Source organism: Archocentrus centrarchus, chromosome 13 (genome assembly GCF_007364275.1).
Source record: "Archocentrus centrarchus isolate MPI-CPG fArcCen1 chromosome 13, fArcCen1, whole genome shotgun sequence".
NCBI lineage: Eukaryota > Metazoa > Chordata > Actinopteri > Cichliformes > Cichlidae > Archocentrus > Archocentrus centrarchus.
This window is the reverse complement of record NC_044358.1, coordinates 22,476,515-22,494,101: the sequence shown is the minus strand read 5'-3', so window position 1 is coordinate 22,494,101 and position 17,587 is coordinate 22,476,515. Positions and strand designations below refer to the sequence as shown.

Here is a 17,587-nt window from a genome sequence, read left to right as displayed (position 1 = left end):
ATAAATAACATTACAGTGCACGGCAAAATATGTACTATGCTGCAGAAACAAATGGATTTGATTTATTATGTGCATACTTGTTGGACCTAGCATGTTTTTTCCACCACTCGTGGAGAAAATAGATGACAGGTCCTTCTTGCTGTGAGACAACAGTGCTAACCGCCATGCCACTGTGCTGCCTATCTATGCTACATATCTATACTGATGTGGATTGGGTAATGTTTTAGGAATTAAAGGATAACATTGTTTGATGGAAATGAAAAATATCAGCCTACAAACAGCTGAATTCAAAGACACCCCAAAAATCCAAGTGAAAATATGATGAAGAAGGCTAGCCTATTTTGCCAAATTTTATTGCTAAAATTTTATTGCAGCAAGGCAAAATGGTACTCAGTCGTTTGTACGGCCCCCAGGAGCTTTAATGCATGCCTGACAACTTTGCCGCATGCTTCTAATGGGATGATGAATGGTGTCCGGGGGATCTCCTGCCAGATGTGAACCAGGGCATCACTGAGCTTCTGGACAGTCTGAGGTGCAACCTGGTGGCGTCGGATGGACCAAAACATAATGTCCCAGATTGGATTCAAGTCAGGCAAGTGTGGGAGCCAGTAAATGGTAACAATTTCTTCATCTTCCAGGAACTGCCTGCATACTCTCATCACATGAGACGGGCATTGCCGTGCACCAGGAAGAACCCAGGACCAACTGTATCAGCGTAGGGTCTGACAATGGATCCAAGGATTCCAATACCCAATTGCAGTCAGGGTGCTGTTGCTTAGGCTGGCCGACCAATACGTGTAACATTGTGATGCTGAACAATTTTACACGTAGCATAACATTCTCCACAGCTTCTCCAGACCCTTTTACATCTGTCACATGTGCTCAGGGTGAGCCTAATCTCATCTGTGAAAAGCACAGGGTGCCACTGGTGGACACCCTCCTGGTATTTTATTACAAATGCAAATCGGACTCCATGGTGCCAAGAAGGGAGTGCAGGGCCCACTAGAATGGAGTCTGTTACCAGTAGTGACACCAACCCTAGCCATATGCAAAACTAGTGAAAAAACAGTCAGATAAGATGAATAGGTGGAAAAAAAATGTCAGAGGCCTCCCCCTGTAAAACCATTCCTGTTTTGGTGGTGGTCTTCTTGCCCCTCTAGTGCAACTGTTAAAGCAGCTGAAACCGATTAACAGCCCCATCTGCTACTTAATTGCCTGGATCAATATCCAAAAAGTTTAATTGATTTCATGCTATACTTTGATTAAAAATTTTATGTTATTTTATTTTATTTATTTTGCTTTATATACATAAAGAAATAAAAGTAAATTGTAGCCTGCCTAACAAAATACCAATGTGGCCTCGGTCATGCATTAGGAGAAAAGGTGGGTTCAATGGAGAAAATATAAATTTCTTGACCTTACTTGAGCTTACAAGATGTAAAAAAAACTTTTAGGCTAGATTAACCCACTCATATGCCCTGCTGCAGCTATTTTGTGACTTTTAGTTGGAGGTTGATTTATGCCACCAAAATAAAATAACATTATCACATTGTATATACACATCTTCCTAGGGCTTTCCAAATAAATAAACACAAGTGGAGAAAACTTACCCTTCTACCATGTGCTCTCTGTTTCATCCATTTATTGTGCCCAGCAACACTTGTTTAGGGATATACTGCAAAGATATGCCAAGTTTTCGGCTAATGAGAATCACCTTCTTTATGCAAAAATATTATTTTATGTCTATCAAACTGTAAAAGAAAGAAAGCCTGGAGAACTATTGCTCAAGACCATTATTTAAAAAATGACAAGAATGTCTGGCTCATTGGAAACTATATTTTTATATATATAATATATATATATAATATTATAATATATTATATATATATGGATGAAAGGTGGATTGTAATTGGAGCCAGATAGGACACACTGGAAGAGGTGGTGAAGAAATACACAGTCAAGATGTTAGAAGTCATCCCGAACAACTCTGGTCATCCACTTTATAACATCTTTATGGAACAAATAAACACCAGTACTGGAAGACTCCTTTCTAGAAGATATATGAAAGAGATACAGAAAAATTACAATCCACCTTTCATCCAGTCAGGTGGGAGGAGAAAGAAACTTGATTTAAGTTTCCTGAAATTATGATGAGTGCCTCTGGATGTTTAGACTGTATCCTAGAAACAGTTTCATGGAGAACCTCACATGGGACTTTGGCTGGTCGCCTTCCTGCTCTTGTCGGAGACGGTCGCACTCTCTCTCTCTCCCTGCCCTCCCCATCTCTCCTCTTGCTGCTTGCTGTGAGAGCGTCTCTTACACACTGTCCGAATAAGAATAAGATTGAGAGCAACATGGATCTGGCAAACTGGGCCTTCACCATCATTGATCGAATTTTTTCCACTATGAGATCGGGGAAAGGGGAGCCTGCGTGTCCGAGTGGAACAGACCCGGTTGGATACGCATCGATTCTTGGAGCTCGTGGAGACCTGTGTGCTTCTCGGCCCTTGAGGTCGAAGACGTGGAAGACGCCTATATATTCGGCCTTTTGGTAGCGGTATCTTTCTGTTTGGGCTCGGAGGATACCTGATTTACCGGGAAATCAAGAAAATCTGGGCAGCAGTTCGACATCTGCAGAGGCTGCCGACCCAGGTGGTCGGCCTGTCCAGAGCCGTACAGACTCAGACTCAAAGCCTGGTGGACCTGAGCCATAAATTTAACGTGCTCGCAGGCGAGAGGGGTTAGATCTGGAGATAAGGTTCGGTTCTGCACAGTGAGGATGGTAACTAATGAATTTGGAATATTGGATTACTGAATGGTTCCCAGTGAGATTGAAGGCTGTTGGAAAAAACAAGCAGCCTGTTCCAAAACAACATCTGCATTATCAGGATTCGGCTCCCCTGCCGGCCTTGGCTGGCAACCATATCTCTCCAGGACTATGTGTGACAGTTGCTCCCCCCCCCCCCACTCCGCTTTGTGATTTGTGAAGCTGGATCTGGTGTACCACGGCCGCTGATGAAATTCCATCACTATCAGCGAACTGTTTTGGCTAGGAGCTGGCATCTGGCTCCACAATGCCCCCACCCTCGTCTCCGTCTGCATCCCCTCCTGACCTGACCTCACCTACCGCTGCTATTCTGGCTTTAAATGTGCAAATATGCTTTGCTAAGGTGGTTTTTTTGGACCCTGGTATGGTGCTCTTTTCGAGCACTGTACCAGATGACTTTTTTTTTTAACCTAACTACCCCATGATGTGTGTTGTTTTCTTTTTCGGGGAACTGTAAAGGTAGCGCTGCAAGTCGGCTGCATAACCTCAGGACACCTGTCCCCCCGTGTTGTGTTTGTGTTTGTTGTATTCTTGGATGGGAGCTTTGTTAATTGCAATTTCCAATTTGTGAACCTGTTCACCCACATGGCAATAAAACCTTCATTCATTCATTCATTCAAATATTTGTACGCACGCTTGTTATACAAATACCATATGAACTATGTCAGACATAAGAATTTAGTTATTCTTATTTTTACTTTTATACAGCATTGCACCATATGAGCCAAATACAACAGCAAAATCTTTTCACAGTATTGCTTGAGAATTATGTATTTTATTAGTGTACAGTTGGTCCTCTTTAAATTCAGGAATTCTGCAGAGAGGCCCTCAATGCAAGACTCAAAGGCAAGAGTTGTACTTCACTTTATTGTTCAAACTCAGGATGACAAGGCTGGCCAGGGGCCAGCGACATGAAAACTCAAAACTTACTCAAGACTCAAAATACTGAGGCTGGCCAAGAGCCAGCTGTACGAAAACTAGAAACTTACAAGAAATTCGAAAAGCACACAGCAGGAACGCCAACACTGATGAGGATGCAAAAAAAGGACAAAGACAAAAGCAGACAATAAATAAACAAGGGCTAGTGAGGGCAGTGACAACAGGTGGGTAGCACAGCTGAACATAATTGAGACAAAGGGAAGCAAAACTAAACACGAAGTACATGAACAAGACTGTCAAAATAAAACAGGAAGTAACTAAACATGGTGCACGCACACTTAATACAAGAAAACAACAGGAAGGGAAACAAAACACGAAAAAGGGTCAAGGCACAGAAACAAAACAGACACAACAGCAAAAACACACAGGAACACAGAGACATGGGAAGACAAGGACAAAGGGAAAAGGGAATGAAAAGCAAAACCTAAAACCAAACCAGAGTACAAAACTAAAACAAACAGAATCTGAGCAGTGAGAAAAACTAAGAAACACAACCTGAAAAATACAACAAAAAACAGAACTTCCCTAAAGGAGCTAAAAAAACTGGGCCACTGGCCCAGGACCATGACAGTCACAGTCTGCATGCAACCTGCAAAAACCAATGCATATTGTTGAAAAAATCTGTCCAATCGAACACTGTGAATGAACATATCTTAATGATGATACTGTATAGTTATTTAAGCATGGGTACCTTTAAACTCATAAATATGCATCAATATTTTAATCATGCATGCGATGTCGTGCATTAATTAGTGTCTTCATTAACAATCAGTCTGTGTTGTGCTGTATGAAGCATTTCATGCTGGTAGTTTCCACAATAAACTTTTTATGTAGAAATTCTGAATGTGGAGAGAACCTGTCACTTCTTGAACAAACACAAGGTATCTTACTCTAACCAAAGAGCAATCCTAAAATTAGCAGTGGCTTAATTATTTTTTATACATATGACTGTTTTTACATCTCTAAAAAAATTATAGTATAGCATTGAACACAAAACTAATTTCTGTCAGTATCTCTTGCCCCTCTTTGGTTTCTACGTAGAAAAACGTGTACAAAATGAATGTGAAGTAATACGGTGTTCTAAGATCTCTTCCAAATTTTGTTATGATCATTGTGCATTGGCAAAGTAGTTTTTGACATTTTACTAGAAACAATGTGTTACTGGTATTTGACAGCATGTGATGAGTAAAGCAATTATTTTTCTTGTTGTACCAAGCTTGCCAATCTAAGATCACTATGTCCTTTGGGAAATGATAGAAGGTCTGCCTACATCCAATACTGTTGTTATAAGAACTGTGTTCTCTTGCATACTGTATATGATAAAAGAACGTAAACATGCAAAGAAGTATTCTCTTATTTCTTTGTGTTCTCTGCATGAACACAGCATCTGGCTGTGAGCTGTTTGGCAGGTTTGATATGCCAAGTTTGTTTAAGGAAGGTGACATAATGATCGGAGGGATCTTCCCAATTTTGAACAAAGAGATACTCAGCACTTCTACATTCAATAAGAAGCCTTCTACAGCGAAGTGTGCAGGGTATGATTTAATACAAGTGGCTTTTCCATTTGTCATGCATGCATGTTTATTTGTGTTTTAATTCTTGACATTGTACTGTATATACATGTGAAGCAGTTAGTTTATGACTTTTTTCAATCACTAAAATGTTTTTAGGATTGACCTGCGAGCTTTTCGATGGACCCAGGCAATGATATTTGCTGCTGAAGAAATCAACAATGATCCTGCTCTACTTCCAAACATATCTCTTGGCTATAGGATCCTTAACTCTTGTGCATCTCCTACAAATGCTTTACGTGCTGCACTAACACTAGCTAGTGGAATAGAAGAGGGAGCTGTGACTTCTCGTTGCCCTCCAGCTATATCTGCCATCATAGCAGAGTCTGGATCATCTCAGTCATTAGCTGTGGCTGGAACTCTTGGACCATTTCATGTGCCCATAGTAAGAGATTAACTTGCTTGTTTTATGATGCTTGAGTGATATTTGATGTTTTTGTATTATACACTGTAGCACTACATTTACACTGTTTTGGTGTTCTTTTTCTTCTGTAGGTAAGTTATTTCTCGACATGTGCTTGCCTGAGTGACAGAGCTAAATATCCTACATTTTTTAGAACAATCCCCAGTGACTACTTTCAGGCAAAAGCTTTGGCTGCACTGGTCAAACATTTTGGATGGCAGTGGATTGGAGCCATACAGTCAGACAATGATTATGGTCGTAATGGAATCCTTGCTTTCACTAAGGAGGTTGAAAAGCTTGGGGTTTGTGTTGCTTTTGTTGGGACAATTCTACGTACATACACTAAAGAAAAATTTTTGGAAGTTGTGGAAATGATCAAACAGTCAACTGTAAAAATAATTCTAGCTTTTGTTCCTGAGGGTGACTTTTATCCTTTGATGAAAGAAGTTGTAAACCAGAACATTACAGGAATACAGTGGATTGCTAGTGAGGCCTGGATAACAGCACCTCGACCATCCACAATTGAAATCTACACAGCTTTTGGTGGAGCCTTGGGGTTTGTGGGGCAGAAGATGGCTATTCCTAATTTTAAACAGTTCCTTACAAGTATTAATCCTTATACAGATCCACATTCACCTTTTATGAGGGAATTCTGGGAGATTATGGTGGGTTGCACACCTGTTTTACCTGGAGTGCAGACAAATGCTGAGGCAACAAGTGTAAGATGTACAGGCAATGAAACATTCATGAATCCCCAGGATGCTTTTTTTGATGTCACTGAGCTCAGAGTGACCTATAATGTGTATAAAGCAGTTTATGCTATTGCACATGCCCTTCATCAGCTGGTATTTTGCCAACCAGTTGGGGCAAAAACAGTGAAGCCATGTTTGAATCTTTCAGAAATTCAGCCCAAGGAGGTGAGAAATAGTGCAATTGAAAGTTAAAAGTCTTCTGACTGACTGAAAAAAACCATTTATAAGTTTCTAATGATACTCTCTTCCTTTTTCAGGTGAGTAATAACTTACAAAGGGTGAATTTCACAAATCAGTTCGAGGATCAAGTGTTTTTTGATGAGAATGGCGACCCTCCTGCTTCTTATGATATTGTGAATTGGCAGCTGATAAATGGAAAAGTGCAGCATGTGACACTGGGTCATTTTGTGTCTGTTGCAAACGGTGATTACAAGCTCAGCATCCAGGAGGAGAAGATCGTGTGGAGGACAGGGAAAACAGTAATCTCTTTTTTTCCATGCAGTACACTTATAGTAGCTGCAGCATGTGTTCTCTTGACTGGTGACATTAAGATCAAGAGAACACAGCTCTATCATTGCTATAATACTTCAACATTTCGTTTCCCTCAGGTTCCCACATCAGTATGTTCTAATGTTTGTCCTGTTGGAACCAGGAAAGCACAGATTAAAGGAAAACCTACATGTTGTTTTGACTGTATACCCTGTGCTGATGGAACTATAGCCAACTCAACAGGTAGACAGAACAATATCAAAAGTATATATGCCATATCAAATCAATCATGCACAATATACAGTAATACCACAAATTTTGTGTCTGCATATATGGAATATTTAAAACATCACCCTGTTACTGCATCATACAGAGTTGTTTCCTTTTATTTATAATTTTTCTGGCAAGTTTGATCTTCGGCTAACGTCGTGTCTTCATAGATCATTCACCATTCCCGTTTTATCCTCAACAGCTGCAGCAGACTGCACACCTTGTCCAAAGGAGTACTGGTCCAATGACAAGAAAGATGAGTGTATTCCTAAAAACATTGAGTTCCTACAATATCACGAACCCATGGGAATAGCTCTGACAGTTGTATCTCTGTTTGGGGCCTCTCTCTCCTTGGTCACAATGGTGGTTTACATCCATTACAGAGAAACTCCTGTGATAAAAGCCAGCAACTTTGAGCTGAGTTGTTTCTTATTGTTTTCTCTTTTTCTGTGTTTTCTTTGCCCTCTCACTTTCCTTGGTAGACCAACAGTCTGGACATGCATGCTGCGCCACACCACTTTTGGTGTGACATTTGCACTTTGCATTTCTTGTATCTTGGGAAAAACCATCGTTGTTGTTACAGCATTCAAAGCCACATTTCCTGGCAACAACACAGCTGGAAAGTTTGGTCATGCACAGCAAAGAATTATTGTTTGTTCCTGCACTTTGATTCAAATAGTAATATGTGTATTGTGGCTGATATTAAACCCACCTTACCCAGATATGATGTTCACATACAGCAATAAGATGATTGTTTTGGAATGCAACACAGGCTCTGCGGCTGCTTTTTATGCAGTGCTGGGATACATAGGGATCCTTGCAATAATCTGTTTGGTCCTGGCATTTATGGCAAGAAAATTGCCTGATAACTTTAATGAAGCCAAATTTATCACATTCAGCATGCTGATATTCTGTGCTGTGTGGATTACGTTCATCCCAGCATATATCAGCTCTCCTGGAAAGTTTACTGTAGCTGTGGAAATATTTGCAATTTTGTCTTCAGCATTTGGTTTATTAATTTGCATTTTTGTACCTAAGTGTTACATAATATTGATTAAGCCAGCAAAAAATTCCAAGAAACTTGTCATTGGAAAAAGAAAACATTAAAAAATATTATTCTAGAATTTAAAATGTTAGACATTTTTAGGTTTTAAAAACATGATGCATATTCGACATTATGAGTCACTTAAAATCCATCCATCCATCCATCCATTTCCTTCCACTTAAAATCCTTGAAAAGTATATATACTGTTACTTTTATGCAGTATATAGTGTCTGTCTATAATTATAATCTTTAACTAAATGCACTAAAATATTTACTATTCTGCAGAAAGAAATGGACATGCATACTTGCTGTTTACACTAGGGATATTTTCTCCACCAGTTGATTGGACCAGTGAGGTCCAGTTCTGAGCACATATGTGTGCATCTCTCTCTCTCTCTCTCTCTCTCTCTCTCTCCTCTCCTCTCTCTCTCTCTCTCTCTCAGAAATGGTACACCCTCAACACACGTGACAGATGTGAAAGGGTCTGGAGAAGCAGTGGAGAATCTTTTGCTGCTTGTAACATCATTCAGCATGACCAGTTTGGTGGTGGGTCAGCAATGGTCTGAGGAGGCATATCCATGGAGAGATGCACAGACCTCTACAGGCTAGACAGTGGCGTCCTGACTGCCATTAGATATTATGATGTAATGCTCCTGGTGCACGACAACTCCCAGCCTCATGTGATGAGAGTGTGCAGGCAGTTCTAGGAGGATGAAGGACTTCATACCATTGACTGGCCATGCTTGCCTGACCTGAATCTGATAGAACACCTCTTGGACATAATGTTTCTCTCTATCTGATGCCACCAGGTTGCACATCAGGCTGCCCAGGAGCTCTGTGATGCCCTGGTGTAGATCTGAGAGGAAATCCCGCAGGACACCAGCCGTAGTCTAATTAGGACCATTGCCTGATGTGGTCAGGCATGCATACAAGTATGTGGGGGCCATAAAAATCACTAAGTACCATTTTGATTTGCTGCAATAAAATTTCACCAAAATGGGCTAGCTTGCCTCACCATTTTTTTTTTTTTACTTTAATTTTTGGGTTGTCTTTTAATTCAGTCCTCTGTAGGTTGATCATTTTCATTTCCGTCAAATGATCTGACAGTCCACAGTGTTTACAGTGACTTGGTGGTAGAAATGTTAAATATTACAAAATATTTGCCACATATCCGATTTTTTTTATTCCTGATCTATTGCTATGGAAATAATGAGCCACCCCTGGTAGAAGAGAGTGATGCAACACAACTAGATGAGTTTCAGCACACTGCAATGACAGATACAGCTGTGGATGAAGATTGTGGGTTCTTTATGTTACAATATAAAGAACCTTGAGGTGATTGATATTGATTTGGCCTTATATAAATAAAATAAATTTGAATTGAATTGACCTCAAGGTAGCCACCCAACCAAAAGCACAACTTTCCCAACAGAAAGAGGTGTCACACAACACCAATGCCAGGTAGCTACTGGACCTAAGAGTATATCACAGTTACCTCCCATAGTCAGAGCCAGTCAATATCAAAAAGACATCTAACAACAAATCTCTAAACTAAAGAGCTAGACAGCACCAGGACCTGATGTGATCCATGCCTACTGGATGAAGAAGCTAACAGCACACCAGTATCACCTGGCAGCACAAATAAAGGGGCTTCTAACAGCAGGTACTCATCCAGACTAACTAACACAGGGAAGAACAATCCTGAACAATCAAGATGAATCCCCACAAGGGTATGAGGCCATCAAACTATTGGCCAATTACCTGCCTGTCCACAATATGGAAACTCCTCTCAGGCATTGTCACAGCCTAGCCGAGTAGGCAATTGAGTCAATACATGAGCACAGCTCAGAAAGGTATTGGGAATACCAGCTTTAGGTTGATAGAGCAGTACACCAGGGCTCTAAGAGCAGGCAGACCAACCTAAGCACCGCCTGGATTGACTACAAGAAAGCCCACAACTCAATGCCCCACACATGGATACTGAGAAGGTAAGACAGGTGTTGAGAATCCAGTTGAATGGTAGGGATAAGATCCAAGCCATCAATGCATTCACTCTACATCAGATATCCAGCTGGAATAATAGGATGGCCACAGGAGGAGACAGATACCACTGATGTCAAGACATAGAAACTCTTCACAAAGTCCAAAGTGAGGAGTTCGACCCAAAGTCCAGCACCCTCAGGCTATATGAGCAATGGAAAGAGGAAGGGTGAGGATTAGTAATTGTCAGAGTTACAATCCAGGAGGAAACACAGAGCATCCGCAAATACATTGGAACTTATGTTTATTATTATTAATTATGAATTGCTACCAGACTTCTGGTTTTGGGGAGCCCTTTCAAAACTTATGTTGCACTCCCTTACCCCTAGACTGGGGCATAACCCTCAAATCTCCCTGGCTCTAGTAGAGATCCCAAGCTTGAGAATCAAGCAAACAAACCAAAATCCAGCAAAAAAAATGTAAGCATAAAAATTCACAAGGAAGAAGAAGAATATAGCATATTTAACTGCACCAAAAAACAAAACAGTTAAATGTGAGCTATTAAACATTAGGTCTCTGTTCCAAGTCCCTGTTAGTAAATTATTTAATAATTGATTGCCACTAACACACTGAATTTCCCCATGGTGGGTCTAATAAAGGGATTTCTTATCTTCTCTGTTATTACTGTAGCCCAACTGCAGTACTGTGTTACAGGCAGAGCCTCCCCCTTTGTACATCCCCCACAAGGCAGCCTTGTGGGGGAGTGGGAGGTTGAATGTTGTAGGCTAAGAGAGACGGCCCATGTTTCTTTTGTGGTCCTCCGCACCGCCCTGTGTTGTGTGTTGCGGGCTAGCGCGGGAGAGGGAAAGAAAAGGGTGTTCGGTGGCAGATGAAAATAAATAAAGGTTTTGTTGCTGAAATCCTGGAAGTTGCTGTCTTTCTCCGCCTTGCGGAAGCTGACCTGCAGTGGATCAGCAGGCTTGTTACCCGCCACGAGCTGAGTGAAGAATACGCCAGAGGTCCCCTTACCACGGTTGGGAGCCGCGATCTGGTCTGGGTAACACTGGGGGCTCTTGTCCGGGATTAAGCTCCGTAAAGGACGGCAAGAGAGAATGCTCCGAATGAGAGAGAAAGCCCAGAGCCCGCAAAGCAGCTGCCTTTTGTACTCGAAAGGGGCTATTCGAGTGGAACGTGATGCCTTTTGGGCTCTGCAACGCGCCAGCCACGTTCCAGAGATTAATGGATCGAGTCCTGGTTGGGCTGCAGTGGGAAACGTGTTTGGTATACCTCGATGCCATTATTGTCTTGGGGCAGGATAGCAACCAGATGTTGGAGCGGCTTGAACAGGTCTTTGCTAGACTACGCAAAGCCAACCAACCTGGTCCTCCGCGCTGCCCTGTGTTGCGTATTGCAGGCTAGCGCGGGAGAGGGAAAGAAAAGGGTGTTCGGTGGCGGATGAAAATAAATAAAGCTTTTGTTGCTGAAATCCTGGAAGTTGCTGTCTTTCTCCACCTTGCGGAAGCTGACCCGCAGTGGATGAGCAGGCTTGTTACCCGCCACGAGCCGAGTGAAGAATACGCCAGAGGTCCCCTTACCATGGTTGGGAGCCGCGATCTGGTCTGGGTAACAACTGTCATGGCCCACCAGGGGGTGACAGGCCACACTTTGGGAATCACAACTTTAGCTTTTCCACAATCCAACTTGTCCCTGGAGAAGATCGACTGAAACTCAGGATTGAGATCAACAAGTCTTTCTTTTCAAATCAGTGACACTTCACATGAGTCAATGTCTATGTCAGATAGGCCCATGCCATGCAACCTTGAATGAAGCATATCTGGCTACCTGAGTCTTTCACCAAGGGTTGATCACGTAGGCTAGACGTCTCTGTGACTAGCCTCTGTACCTCACTGCAACAGATGGTCCTGCCAGTGGACAACTGGACATGCTGCTGCAAGGTGGACTGGGTTTTACTGGAACCCTTGGGCTGGCTGGAGCTTTCCGGTGCCACACATGGACACATGTCAGCTAGCTTAGCATTATGTCTCAGAGTGACAGGTGTCAGAAGGATTTTTCACTTTTAGAGATGGCCACGCATCATCTCTTAGCAGTGCCACAGTTTGCCCAATTATGACTGTTCTTGCAGTGAGATGATACCAATGGTACACTCATCAACATATTCACCATGCATCTTTGTGAAAAAATCCACTTAGTAGTACAGTATAACTGAAAAGTTCTTAGTGATAATGTCACATAAATATTCTTAAATTCATGATATTAATATAGCTGCCATTCATCCAGTGTCATGCATCAATTAATATCATCATTACTGGTGAGTCAGTGTTATGCTGTACAAGAAAATTCAGACTTTTAGTTTTTGCAAGAAACAAACAGTAAACTAACTGAATGCTAACTCTTGTTCCTCTTGGTTTCTATGTAGAAAAAAGGGTTGAATAGGATTGTGAAGTGAATGTGAAATGATATGATATTCTCAAGACTTCCAAATTTCTTTATGATTAATGTGCATAAACAAAGTAATTTTAGATACTTTTTGATAGAAAATAGATTACTAGCATTTCAAATATATAATGAGTAAAGCAATTATTTTTCTTGTGCCAAGTTTACCAATCTAAGATCACTATGTCCTTTGGGAAATGATAGAAGGTCTGCCTCCATCCAATACTGTTGTTATAAGAACTGTGTTCTCATGCATATATGATAATACAGCACAAACATGCAAAGAAGTATTCTCTTATTTCTTTGTATTCTCTGCATGAACACAGCATCTGGCTGTGAGCTGTTTGGCAGGTTTGATATGCCAAGTTTGTTTAAGGAAGGTGACATAATGATCGGAGGGATTTTCCCAATTTTGAACAAAGAGATACTCAGCACTTCTACATTCGATAAGGAGCCTTCTACAGCGCAGTGTGCAGGGTATGATTTAATATAAGTGTCTTTTATATTTGTAATACATGCATGTTTACTTGTATTTTAATTATTGACATTTTACTGTATATACATGTGAAGCAGTTAGTTTATGACTTTTTTCAATCACTAAAATGTTCTTAGATTTGACCTGCGAGCTTTTCGATGGGCCGTGTCAGTGATATTTGCTATTGAAGAAATCAGCAATGATCCTGCTCTAGCTTCCAAGTGTATATCTGGCGGTAGAGGAGCCGAACGCGTGACTCTCCGCAAGCTTTACGCTGCACAACACGACGAGGAATAAAGAGGAGCGGGGACTCTCGTTGCCTGCCCATATCGGCGTCGTCGGATCATCTCAGTCATTAGCTGTGGCTGGAACTCTTGGACCATTTCATGTGCCCATAGTAAGAGATTAACTTGCTTGTTTTATGATGCTTGAGTGATATTTGATGTTTTTGTATTATACACTGTAGCACTACATTTACACTGATTTGGCATTCTCTTTTTTTCTGTAGGTAAGTCACTTCTCGACATGTTCTTGCCTGAGTGACAGAGCTAAATATCCTACATTTTTTAGCACAATCCCCAGTGACTACTATGAGGCAAAAGCTTTGGCTGCACTGGCCAAACATTTTGGATGGCAGTGGATTGGAGCCATACAGGCAGACAATGATTATGGTCGTAATGGAATTCTTGCTTTTACTAAAGAGCTTGAAAGGTTTGGGGGTTGTGTCGCTTTCGTTGGGTTGGTTCTACGTACTTACACAAGAGATAAATATCTGGAAGTTGTGGAAATGATCAAACAGTCAACTGTCAAAGTCATTTTGGCTTTTGCTGCAGAGGGTGACTTTTATCCTTTGATGAAAGAAGTTGTGAACCAGAACATTACAGGAATACAGTGGATTGCTAGTGAGGCCTGGATAACAGCACCTCATTCATCTACAATTGAAATCTACACAGCTTTTGGTGGAGCCGTGGGGTTTGATGTGCATATGATGTCTATTCCTAATCTAAAACCATTTCTTACAAGTATTAATCCTTATACAGATCCACATTCACCTTTTATGAGGGAATTCTGGGAGATTATGGTGGGTTGCACACCTGTTTTACCTGGAGTGCAGACAAATGCTGAGGCAACAAGTGTAAGATGTACAGGCAATGAAACATTCATGAATTTCCAGGATCCTTTCTTTGATGTCACAGAGCCCAGAGTGACTTATACTGTGTATAAAGCAGTTTATGCTATTGCACATGCCCTTCATCAGCTGGTATTTTGCCAACCAGTTGGAGCAAAAACAGTGAAGCCATGTTTGAATCTTTCAGAAATTCAGCCCAATGAGGTGAGAAATAGTGCAACTGAAAGTTTAAAGTCTTCTGACTGCCCATTTATAAGTTTCTAATGATACTCTCTTCCTCATTCAGGTCAGTAATAGTTTACAAAGGGTGAATTTCACAAATCAGTTTGGGGATCAAGTGTTTTTTGATGAGAATGGCGACCCTCCTGCTTCTTATGATATTGTGAATTGGCAGCTGATAAATGGAAAAGTGCACCATGTGACACTGGGTCATTTTGTGTCTGCTGCAAACGGTGATTACAAACTCAGCATCCAGGAGGACAGGATAGTGTGGAGGACAGGGAAAAGAGTAATGTCTTTTTTTCCATGCAGTACACTTATAGTAGCTGCACCATGTGTTCTCTTGACTGGTGACATTAAGATCAAGAGAACACAGCTCTATCATTGCTATAATACTTCAACATTTCGTTTCCCTCAGGTTCCCACATCAGTATGTTCTAATGTTTGTCCAGTTGGAACCAGGAAAGCTCAGATTAAGGGAAAACCTACATGTTGTTTTGACTGTATACCCTGTGCTGATGGAACTATAGCCAACTCAACAGGTAGACAGAACAATATCAAAAGTATATATGCCATATCAAATCAATCATGCACAATATACAGTAATACCACAAATTTTGTGTCTGCATATATGGAATTTTTTTTTTTTAAAGTACGTTACAGCACCATACTGAGTTGTTTCCTTTTTTTTCTGGCAAATTTGATCTTCGGCTAACATCGTGTCTTCATAGATCATTCACTGTTACTGTTTATCCTCAACAGCTGCAGCAGACTGCACACCTTGTCCAAAGGAGTACTGGTCCAATGACAAGAAAGATGAGTGTATTCCTAAAAACATTGAGTTCCTACAATATCACGAACCCATGGGAATAGCTCTGACAGTTGTATCTCTGTTTGGGGCCTCTCTCTCCTTGGTCACAATGGTGGTTTACATCCATTACAGAGAAACTCCTGTGATAAAAGCCAGCAACTTTGAGCTGAGTTGTTTCTTATTGTTTTCTCTTTTTCTGTGTTTTCTTTGCCCTCTCACTTTCCTTGGTAGACCAACAGTCTGGACATGCATGCTGCGCCACACCACTTTTGGAGTGGCATTTGCACTTTGTATTTCTTGTATCTTGGGAAAAACCATCGTTGTTGTTACAGCATTCAAAGCCACATTTCCTGGCAACAAAACTGCTCAAAAGTTTGGTCATGCACAGCAAAGAATTATTATTTGTTCCTGCACTTTGATTCAAATAGTAATATGTGTATTGTGGCTGACATTAAACCCACCTTACCCAGATATGATGTTCACATACAGCAATAAGATGATTGTTTTGGAATGCAACACAGGCTCTGTGGCTGCTTTTTATGCAGTGTTGGGATACATAGGGATCCTTGCAATAATCTGTTTGGTCCTGGCATTTATGGCAAGAAAATTGCCTGATAACTTTAATGAAGCCAAATTTATCACATTCAGCATGCTGATATTCTGTGCTGTGTGGATTACGTTCATCCCGGCATATATCAGCTCTCCTGGAAAGTTTGCTGTAGCTGTGGAAATATTTGCAATTTTGTCTTCAGCATTTGGTTTATTAATTTGCATTTTTACACCTAAGTGTTACATAATATTGATTAAGCCAGAAAATAATACCAAGAAAGTTGTCATTGGAAAAGGAAAACATTAAAAAATATTATTCTAGAGTGTAAGTGTCTGTTCTGTGTTTATAAGTCTAATCTATGTTGCTACCAGTTATGCACAATAGAGGGTGCTGCAGCCTAGTTGCTATTGAGCTGTGCCCTCACAAAAACCAAAAAACAAGAGTTAGGGTGGTTTTAGCGCATTCCCTGTTGTGACGTGCAGTCCTTTCCCATAAAATAATTTAAGAAGATTTAATCGGCAAGGAGGTGGTTTGCAGTTTGCAGACTTTGTAAGAAAAGGGATAGCTCAACAACTAACATCATCAGCGAGTATGAGGAATATGAACAGTTTTGGGAAACAGCCATCCAAGACAAACCACGACTAGAGGAATAAAGAGGAAAATAACGAAAGGATTTATGTTAATATACTTTAAGTTAAAGTAGGTAGATTACAATCACTGCTTCATAACCCAGCAACGCTCTCAGAGCTCACCTATTTGAAGCTCGGATAATACGCTGAAGTGGTCTTGCGAAAAAAAAAGCGTTTCTGATCAGATGAGGGTGTGTAGTTTCTGCGATTTTATTCTTCTATATGTAGGTGAAATCCCCCTGGACAGCCTCTTTTTTGATTTTTTTTTTATTATTCTGTCAAGCAATTGCTTTTGAAAAACTCACAAAGTTTTTCCTATTTACATTTGTCACGCCCAGGACACTTTAAAAAGAGATTTTAATCTCACTGTGTTTTTCCTCGTTAAATAAAGGTTAAATAAAATAAAAAATAAGTTAATGTCTCAAAAACACTGATTTAAGTCTTTTTTTACCAGCTTGCACTTGTTGTATGAACACATTTTTAAATAATGCAAAATGTCGTTTATTATTGTTATGGAGATAATTACAGAAAATATCGAGCCTAACCACAATAAAACACACATAATACTCATACACACTCCGGCATCCACACACACGCGACTAGAACACAAACATAAAAGGTAAAATCAGTTAAAAGGGACTCCAACATCCAGACTCATACTGCAAGTCCAACACTGCTGACTCTTAGGATGGCCAACTTAACACTGTAAAGGCACGCCACACTCATGTGCTGACAACAGTGATCCAGAATACAGTTCAATTCTTCCCTAGGCAAAACAGCAGCCTGTCCCTCAGGGAACTACATGGTTGGAGTGGCCACGCCAATACAGCTGGGCTTAAAAAAAAACCCCCCAAAAAAAGCATGGCACGCTCAACCCACTGACACAGGAGTCCTAAACATACAGACTGAATTTAGTCATGCAAATGACAATTTGAAGAGAGGAAGCATGAGCTTTTTAGGTTTACTCACCGCATTGAATAACCACGGTAGCGCTGCCGACCTATTAATGCTGCTCCTGTGTGCAACAGCTAGCCTGCCATGCTA

The 17,587-nt window shown here is 40.8% G+C and overlaps 1 protein-coding gene and 1 pseudogene across 1 annotated transcript; both read left to right on the top strand.

Annotated features, from left to right (window-relative positions):
• Positions 1-5,212: 5,212 nt before the first annotated feature.
• On the top strand, positions 5,213-8,358 carry olfcn1 (olfactory receptor C family, n1). The gene is made up of 6 exons (XM_030744271.1): positions 5,213-5,301; positions 5,437-5,722; positions 5,833-6,405; positions 6,750-6,872; positions 7,101-7,224; positions 7,460-8,358. Exons 1-6 carry the CDS (start codon positions 5,213-5,215, stop codon positions 8,356-8,358), a joined length of 2,094 nt encoding a protein of 697 aa, XP_030600131.1.
• A 3,112-nt stretch (positions 8,359-11,470) lies between these two features.
• On the top strand, positions 11,471-16,220 carry LOC115790459 (extracellular calcium-sensing receptor-like; annotated as a pseudogene).
• The last annotated feature ends 1,367 nt before the right edge of the window (positions 16,221-17,587 follow it).